The following is a 9,662-nucleotide window of genomic DNA, read 5'->3' on the forward strand; positions in this document are numbered from 1 at the left end:
ATTTTCATCTTGATCAAACCTGCAGGTTCAAAATTAACAGGAATACAACATTTCGAACAGCCATATTTACGGAACCCCTACTCGAATTTTGTCCATTAACGAAATAAGTCGAATCTTAACCATTCCCTGTACAAAATCCGAAAATTCAGACATTGATATAGCGATCTGCTCAAAAATGCAAACAAAAAATTTTTAAAAGAAACTGAGATACGTTTCATATGACTTAAACTACCAATGGCTCACCTCAAAAAAACTATCTCAGAAAGAACCAGTTATCATTCCTTTTCGTTTGTTCTTAAAACTTAGGAACACCCTGGATGTGAGAAATGACGTTACATCACATAAAAAATTACAAACGTGAATGTTTTTTTTTTACAATATTTCTATTTTTCAAGACCAGGTTTTCAGGAAGGTATGCAAAAGATTCGTTTATTATTTCATCATTTCACAGATGACCTAACAATGAAAAGTTTTCAGCAGTAGTATGTTATTCTTAATTTTAGTTAGTTTTTCCCGCCTATTAAAAATTTTGTGAACGAAATAGAAACTGAATATCCAATAAATCAAAAGCAACAGGTTATCCCTGCATTCAATATCATTTGGTGCCTGGTACAAACCTTGACACATTTCCTGAACTACCCTGACCTGATATTGATTCAATTTACACAGTTACTTGAAGATGTAAAATAACATGGGAGCATGTAACTGCAAAGTAAAATATAAATGCAGGAAAAAAAGCAATAATGAACAAGTAGGATCGACCCTAGATAGAGTAATCAGTCAGTCTTCCAATGAAGATCAGTGTTTGTTATACAAATTAGCTAATTACAAAAAGGGTAAGGCGTATAGCAGAAACCTAAAAGCTTTCTACAATAAAACTGAGATTTTTCTAGGTGGCGAATTAATAGATGCGTATAATATCGGAGGGCTGATAGAAGTTGAGAAATTAATACGAGAACAATTCGGCCAATTGATGTATCAAGATGGAAAGGGTCAAATTATAAATAGATCTGAATATCTAAGGTGGAAATTCAGAGATCACGACCAAGTGACTCTGCCTATTGAAGCATCTTTAAGTAGATTTGATCCTTTGGGTAAATGGGCAGACCATGAAGCTTGCTGGCAAATGCAATATAGGGGATCTCTTGGAGAATCTTTGTTGCATGTTCTAATAATATGCGACACTAAAATTCACACCAGATTGGCTAGAACTCTCATCAGATGTTTTCCTAAGTTAGCTGTTGATGTTGTAGAGGGTGAGGAATATTTAGGTAAGAGTCATACTAGGAGGAAACCCTTCAACCACATACCCACGTTATTAAGGTGAAAACAATTTCGTAATACTAAGATTCTATTGAAGTTCATTTAATTCTGTTGCTACCATATATTCATTATACCAATTTGAACAACAGATCTATGAATTTAAAAGTTAAAAAACACGGATCAATCATTAAAAATTCGTTCTAAACTCCAAAAATCTCAGGATTGAAAACTTCAAAAATTTTTTTTGTACTGCAGTCCTACCACATTTGAAACAAAAATACAACGAATATCCCCAGATTCACACTCATTCACAGCATATATAAAATCAATTTCTAGAATTTTCTTCAAATGAGTTGAGATATTCTAGAAATAAAACGCCCTTGTATAGCAATGTTTTTTAAGTAACTTTCTTTCAATACAGGTGCTAGTGCGTTGCATCTAGCTATAGCCTATAGCAACAACGAATTGGTGCAAGATTTAGTTGAAGCTGGTGCCAATGTAAACCAAAGAGCTATAGGTTTGTTACAAATAGCAACCCTTTCCCACCTCCATTACTATATTTTTTTCAGGGAGTTTTTTCCTTCCTAGGGACCAGCAGAAACCTAAGCCTGCCAAAAACACAGAGTATGAAGGTTTAGCATATCTTGGAGAGTATCCCTTAGCATGGGCTGCATGTTGTGCCAATGAAAGTGTATATAATTTACTTTTAGATAGTGGTGCAAACCCAGATTTACAAGACAATTTCGGAAATATGATATTACATATGGTTGTGGTTTGTGACAAGTTGGTAAGTGATTATAGATCAGGTTGTGCAACATATGCTTATGATTCCCCTGTAATTTGGTAGGACATGTTTGGATATGCTTTGCGACATCCAAAGTTACCCGCTAGTAATGGTATTGTGAATAATGCTGGGCTAACTCCATTGACATTAGCTTGTAAGCTAGGTGAGAAATCAAGGAGAATGTGTTTATATGGTTTAATGTTGGTTTGCGCTTTTAGGTAGAGCAGAAGTTTTCAGGGAAATGTTAGAACTGAGTGCTAAAGAATTTTGGAGGTACAGTAACATTACATGCTCAGCATATACTTTGAATGCTCTAGATACCTTACTTCCGAATGGTTCAACAAGTAGGTGATGAAGTCACTAATAATAATTAATATAATATTGAAGCTAAATCTATGTTATTACTTCAGATTGGAATTCAGCGCTATTTATCATTCTAAACGGAACTAAGGAAGAACATTTAGATATGTTAGATGGAGGGATAATTCAAAGATTATTGGAAGAAAAATGGAAAACATTTGCCAGGGTATGAAAGCGGTTTTTACTAAAATTAAAATAATTGAACTAATTCATTTTCAGAACCAATTTTTGAAAAGATTACTTATTTTAATTCTTCATCTTGTGTTATTATCATTAGCTATTTACTTAAGACCTGATGATCCTGACGAGTCTTTGTTAGGATGGAGTGATGAACCTCAAGTTATTTCTAGGTAATAATTATGTAATATTGTATTTAATGAGGTATCCTTCATTGTACACAATAAATTAATGCCCTATATCCTTTAAGGGTGATAAAATTGAATAATCTAATTTATTTCAGATATGTGTGTGAGATCGGTACAATCTTAGGGGTTTTAAGCTATGTAATTCTGCAACAAGGTGACGAAATTAGAAATCAAGGTTTTTGGACATTCCTAAAGCAGCAAGTAGGTCTTCTTCACACCAGAGTGTTTCATATTTAAAAATTGTCTTTTCAGTCAAATTCACCACCAAAAATAATATTTTTGATATCGAATCTTGCAATTTTGGCTTGCATTCCCTTAAGAATATATGGAGATAAAAATACCGAAGAAGCAATATTGGGTTTTGCAGTACCCGGATCATGGTTTCTACTTATGTTTTTTGCAGGGTAATATTGGAGATGAATAATTTTTAATTGTATTTATGTTTGATTTTTTTTTTCAGAGCAGTACGTTTAACAGGTCCATTTGTGACTATGATCTACAGTATGATCACTGGTGATATGTTAACATTTGGAATCATCTACATTATTGTTCTTTTTGGATTTTCGCAGTCATTTTATTTTCTGTACAAAGGATTTCCTAGTGTTAAATCGACTCTTTATGAAACATATGCTACAACATGGATGGCTTTATTTCAAATTACCTTAGGAAATTATGATGTTAGTCAAACATATCACTAAAAAAATAGATGTTAAATTTGTATGTTTTAGTATCAAGAGTTATCTCTAACAACCTATCCTGGTATCAGTAAAACAGTATTTGCGTTATTTATGGTATTTGTTCCTATCTTATTATTGAACATGTTGATTGCAATGATGGGAAATACCTATGCCCATGTTATAGAACAAAGTGAGAAAGAATGGATGAAGCAGGTTAGTGAATCCTATAAATTTAAGTTTATTTTTTGATGTGTCTAATTTTAGTGGGCTAAAATTGTAATTGCATTAGAAAGAGCTATTCCACAATCAGATGCTCATCATTATTTACAAGAATACAGTATATCTTTAGGGCCAAGTGAAATACCTGGTACTGAACAGCGTGGTGTGATGGTGATCAAGTCTAAGAGTAAGACAAGAGCCAAACAAAGGAAAGGTGCTGTAGCAAACTGGAAGGTATCACCCAATTCAACATTTGTCATAAAAATTTCAAACAATTCTTTTTTAGAGAGTGGGAAAAGTAACTATAAATGCATTAAAGAAGAAGGGACTTACAGGGGAAGAAATGAGAAATCTAATGTGGGGTAGAGAATCGATAAATACACCGATAAAATTGAAAAAGTGAGTTAAAAAATTAATGCACTATAAAATTATTACCGAAATTCATTTGAAGCACTAAACAAGCTGTCAAAAACAATCGTCCTGCTAATCTAGGAGCTTTTGGAGAAGCTTTATCTTCTGCTCTGGATGTGATGGCATTTACAAATGATTTGAATATAGCTAATGGAACAGTTGGGTCGAATATGCAAAATGATATAAGATCTTCGTCTAATCAAAATGAACAGGTAATATTGAATTCACAAGAAGAATATGTTATATGAATTATTTCCAGGTACAGATTAAAATGTGGACAGACAATCCGAATTTACCTGAAAATACCTTACAACCAACAGGTATGATCTTGTTTTTCCAAATATACAAGTTAATAAAATTTTTATACCCTTCTTTATATTTTATTTGGTTCTTAATGGTCATTTGAATTGAAATTTTTTAATTTTTCGGAAATTATGTTCCAAAAAAATGTTTCATCATGAAATAACATTTTTTATATCTTTCAGATAATTCCAGTACATTGTGTTTCAATGCAGGAGCTCCAATGTTGCCAAATGTGGATCAATTTCAAGGTTCAAAAAGCAACATTGAACAAAACGAAAGGACAATGCTTCAGACAATACCAGAAATCAATTTTAATACTGCACCACTTCTTCCAAATAAAAAGAACGATCCTCTAAGACTGCTGGTTATATATTCAGAAGATCCCAAATGTGATGCAGAAGTACTTAAACAACTTGCTTTTGCTGCAGCAAACTTGTCAGGTATCGATAAAGTATCCACTAAGCGAGAAGTAGGTGTTAAAGTATTAGCAGGAATATTTGCTGGAACAGAAGAATTTGTCAGAAAAGTTGAACAAACAGTGAAAAATACGTATTCTATTCTTGATCCTAGTGATAGTGATGGTATAGGAGGTAATTGTTGTATCAAGTATAAAAAATTTTTTGTCAATGAAAAATGTCAACTTTTAGGAACAAAAATCCTTGGACAGATATCCAGAAATAGGAGAGCAAAATCAGCAAACAAAAGACTTTCTGCAAAATTGAAAGAAGACAAGCAGAAACTGATGAGTAGCTCAGATTCAAGCTCAGTTGATACATTAAATGTAGAAGACAGTAAAGCATCAATGGACTTAGAGTGCGCTGAAGAAAAAGTCAATAATACTAACGAATTGAGCACACCTAGAGAAGTTACCTTGTATGAAGAGCCATTGTGAGATTGGGCTTTCAAGTTGTTCATTCATTCAATATCTTACTCTTAAATTTTAGGTCTACAGCAATCTCTGAAGCAGGGCTGATACAAGAATTAGGAGAAGGTCATCCTAGTCAATCAGGAAACACAACATCAATCAAGAAGAAACGGCCAAAAACAGGAGTGAAACATAATAAGTAATATAAAATTATATCAATCTACATTAAATAAAAAATTCCATTTCAGAGTGTCTCCTGTAGATAAGAGAGCTCTCAAATCGGCTAGTAAACCATTGAACTCCGATAGATCTGAATCGCCAGATCCACTAGAACCATGGAGTACAAGAAAAATCGCCAATATGAACAAAATATTGGCTTGGGAAAATGAACATGATAGCATGTAGCACTTCCAAATTGCTTTTTTATTTCAAAATCAAATTTTTATGATCATACAACTATGCTGTTTTAGTTTGAATCATTTTCCATTCCTATTGTAGGTGTTTTCCTACAATTTTTTCGATATTATTTATTTTGTGTATTTATTAATTATTAAAATAAATTTTTTTCAACAAGAATTTTTCATTTGTGTTGGATATTTCCTTATAACATTAGATGTTCAATATCTTTGTTATGATCAATTTTAAGAGCGATAGAATGGTGCTCAAACAAAACTTTATCAAAATTATTTGAAAAAAAGACTTATTGTTATTATTTCCATTATTTTATTCTACCTTAAATGCTTGAACATGATGTATTTATTTTTTTATCCAATGCCTGATTTTTATTCATGAAAATAAAATTAATTTTGCTCAGAATTTTTCCACTCAATTGATTTCTCTTCAGTGTAAATTACACATGATAGGCCTCTTGACAGTATGAAAAATATTGTCTCATCCATTGACATTTTCATAGATCAAACTTTTAAGAATATACATTAATTGAAAAAAAAACATTAAAAATGCTCTAAAAATTCGAATAATTTACACCTATTATTATGTCATGAGAAACAAACTGGATTGAAGTAAACATGTGCTTCATTTTCATTTTTATTCCTTGCGTTTTGGCAGTCTTTTTGAATTTCACTTTTTTGAGGAATATCAATGTGACTTGAAAATAGTTCATTTTCAATAATAATGCTCAACATGCATCTCTGAATAATTCAAAAAGATTCCAAAAATTTGCCAAATAGCCTATTTTTGAGTAATGTGTATGTCTTTCTAGAGGTACATTAGAAATAAGGACTACTATTAAGGATATTAAATTATTATTTACATATGAATCACATTAATACTATTTTCATATTGTGCGAGTTTTTATAGAATAAGGACTTTCAACATCAAGCAAACAATTTTGGTAAAGGCACTTCAAAATCGTCCTTAGGGTTGGCTAACTTATGCTTTACTAAATAAATAGAAATTATCTCAGCTACCTGATGTGGTTGATCTTCATGAATTGCATGGCCAGATTTACTAAGAACTTTGAACTGGAATTTACCTTGCATTTGACCTACTGTGAGAGCTGTATCTAAACCATTTACATTTGCTAAAAGTAATATTTTAGGTAGTTGCAATTCTAAAAATTTCTGCGATAAGCCTTGAAACCAGCCAGTCCAAAAAGATTCAGTTTTCTTAAGATCAATTCTCCAAGTATAAATACTGGAAGGTGTGGATGATATAGAGCTTACTCCAGGAATAGATGCCAATTTCTTTGGTAGAGGAGGTTTGGCAAAATTTTCTTCTTTTATTTCATCACATTCATCAACTTCCTCCTGAATTGCCAAGTTATTAGACATATCTAAAAAAACTCTTCTATAACATATATACAGCAAAATTCATGATTATACTACAATAACCTTAGAACATTAATAAGAGGAACAGAAATACCCTTGTAACTGAGGCATTTATTTTGATGCCAACATTCGTCACTCCTTGTCTGACAGGACTCTATAGCAGTAGAGTAGTTTACAATGTGATTTATTCATAAAAATTCTTTTGTGCTTCAAAAGGGTCAATGTTTTCCCAGTTTAATGAAAATATTGTGAAGTTTTGAAAAAAGGATTCCTGATAAAGCATTTAACAAGCAAATCAGGATTCTCCACGCCTATGGCTAGCACACACAATCAGCTAGCTCGATTGTGATTGGCCACACTAAACTTCCACCTCTCTTGCATTCTAGATCGAGCACAAATGTTTACTTTCTGTTCCTTCTATCTATATTCTATAACTAACCATTGATAACAGGATCCACTTTATCAACTTTGACTACTTGGCCAGGCATAGAAACACGAGCAGCTTCAATATTCCTAGTCTGACCACTTTTAAAACACCATTGTATAGCATTTTCTAAGCTCTTGAAGCTAGACGGTCTTCCCCTAAGTATATTTTGCATAGAAGACAAAGCTTCCAATGCTGTACCTTCAACCACATCAATAACACAAAGTCCTGCAATAGAGTCTATGAAATGGGCCGCATCTACTGCTACAGCTCCTCCCATACTATGACCAATAAGAATAATGGGTACATCATTGTCCTCACGTATTTTTCCAATTACATCTTCAACATCCTAAAAGAATTTACTTTAAATGTTTCCTCCAACTTTTGGATTAATTATTACCTTAGTTAATGTTGAAAGGGCCAAGTTTGAATCATCTGTTGATGATGATAATCCGTGACCCCTCAAGTCTATAGCTATCACTTGGCATTCTATATTTTTACATATTTCAACTGCAAAAAGAGACCAAGTGAGTCCAGAATAGCCTCCTCCATGAAGACAAAATAAAATTGGTCCAGTGTTTCCTTTTTTATATATATGAAAACTTCCATTATTTGTAACAATATCCTCCTCACTATCGAAATATTCTGAAGGATTCAAGGGGGTGAAATCTACGGGATTTCTCATCAATCCAAAACCTCTAGGTTTATTCAGTACAGATTTTCTCAAACTGGACATCTTAATTCCTGTGAATTTTAAGAGATCTCTATTTTTCTTATATTCAAGACCTGTATCATTTCTGCTGAAAATTGTATTTATTATTAATTATTTTATATAAATTTGTTTTTCTTTATGTTTTCCATCTAAATATTCACGTCAATTTGATCTACAGGAATACTATTGACATTGACAACTTACTATTACCTACTTTTTTTGGGAGGTTAGATCAATAGGTAGTTCCCAGAAGCAACCGTAGTTCCCCTAATTATAAAGGCCGAGACCCACACTACGATCCTGTCGATCCTGGGAAAAGATGGAAACGATGATTTTTTTCATAAAATACCTCATACATAATTGATATTTGTAGCACAAGCTTTTTAAACCTTAATCCTTCACAGGATTATGGAAAAGACAATAGATTCTGAATGATCTCCATATTTATATTGATGGACATTTATTTTCGTTGATGATTCATCTATGATTTAAATTTCGGTGATGCATTACTATTTTACGTCAATAATAATTTCAGTTAATACGGAGATCCATCAATTTTCAATTAGAGATTTGTTTTCAAATTTCAACCGTGATGCCAAGTATCTTTTTAGTTTTTTTCATTCATTAAATTCGTGTTTCATTTTTTAAATTCGTAATACACAGTTGTTTAGCAAGATGATGAAAAGCGTGGGATATGAAAAATTTCTGAAAGAACGTTATACTAAAGAAGATGAATATTTCCAAGTATATGATACATATACGCCAAATTATAATAGTAAGAGCATACCATAGTTCAATGTAAACATTTTCAATTAAATTATTTCAGGACAAATTATCACGAATAAATTTTACTCCAAGTATGAAGTGATTGATTTGTCTAAAGCTGATCCAATAATCGTAAAAAACATAAACAGAGCTAAGGAAAGTACTCCTAAGGACAGAAAACCATATGCTGAAACTGTAAACCAAAGGTGCAAATATCTAAGTACATATATCTACATTTTATATATTATTAAAGAACCAGATTATATTCAAATCATCTGGTTTCCTATATCGTCTGTTTGGAAACAATCAACAATGTTTAATTGAAGCTGATCTATAGTATTTCTGAATCTGATGCTTATATCAATTGAAATCCTTAGTTTAAATTATAAGGAAAACTAAATATGCTATCAGGAGTAATGTCAATCAAAAGCAAAAATAACCACTAAAATTCTAATATTTCAGTTATGGATGGTTTTCAGAACCCCTTGTGCCTTTTGATAGAAAAGATCCCAGATTTTACATTCCGCGTACAGAGGCCCCATTCATTACACAAGAAATCAGAATTAAAAATGATGTTTGTAGTAAAAGAGTAGTCGGATCCACTTCAATGAAACTCTAAGTCATTGTGCATAAATTATTGAATATATTATATTGGTATCCTTCATTAAAATTAAGATAAACACCATTCTATTTCTACAATGCGCATTTGCTAGATATGAAGATT

The 9,662-nt window shown here is 32.1% G+C and overlaps 3 protein-coding genes across 3 annotated transcripts; 2 read left to right on the forward strand and 1 right to left on the reverse strand.

Moving 5' to 3' along the window:
• Positions 1-691: 691 nt before the first annotated feature.
• On the forward strand, positions 692-5,823 carry LOC123680782. Its single transcript, XM_045618860.1, has 20 exons — positions 692-836; positions 894-1,271; positions 1,685-1,780; positions 1,833-2,050; positions 2,111-2,210; positions 2,266-2,391; positions 2,458-2,573; positions 2,627-2,757; positions 2,868-2,973; positions 3,025-3,176; positions 3,233-3,449; positions 3,501-3,662; positions 3,714-3,902; positions 3,955-4,067; positions 4,120-4,291; positions 4,339-4,399; positions 4,565-4,972; positions 5,030-5,270; positions 5,327-5,446; positions 5,496-5,823. Exons 1-20 carry the CDS (start codon positions 692-694, stop codon positions 5,650-5,652), a joined length of 3,408 nt encoding a protein of 1,135 aa, XP_045474816.1. The 3' UTR covers positions 5,653-5,823.
• Positions 5,824-6,495: 672 nt separating this feature from the next.
• LOC123681130 (protein phosphatase methylesterase 1) lies at positions 6,496-8,367 on the reverse strand. Its single transcript, XM_045619349.1, has 3 exons — positions 7,862-8,367; positions 7,477-7,810; positions 6,496-7,042 (listed from the first exon to the last, which is right to left on the reverse strand). Exons 1-3 carry the CDS (start codon positions 8,195-8,197, stop codon positions 6,585-6,587), a joined length of 1,128 nt encoding a protein of 375 aa, XP_045475305.1. The 5' UTR covers positions 8,198-8,367; the 3' UTR covers positions 6,496-6,584.
• A 325-nt stretch (positions 8,368-8,692) lies between these two features.
• LOC123681132 lies at positions 8,693-9,623 on the forward strand. Its single transcript, XM_045619351.1, has 3 exons — positions 8,693-8,948; positions 9,000-9,144; positions 9,401-9,623. Exons 1-3 carry the CDS (start codon positions 8,849-8,851, stop codon positions 9,555-9,557), a joined length of 402 nt encoding a protein of 133 aa, XP_045475307.1. The 5' UTR covers positions 8,693-8,848; the 3' UTR covers positions 9,558-9,623.
• Positions 9,624-9,662: the final 39 nt, after the last annotated feature.

Source organism: Harmonia axyridis, chromosome 5 (assembly GCF_914767665.1).
Source record: "Harmonia axyridis chromosome 5, icHarAxyr1.1, whole genome shotgun sequence".
Lineage (NCBI taxonomy): Eukaryota > Metazoa > Arthropoda > Insecta > Coleoptera > Coccinellidae > Harmonia > Harmonia axyridis.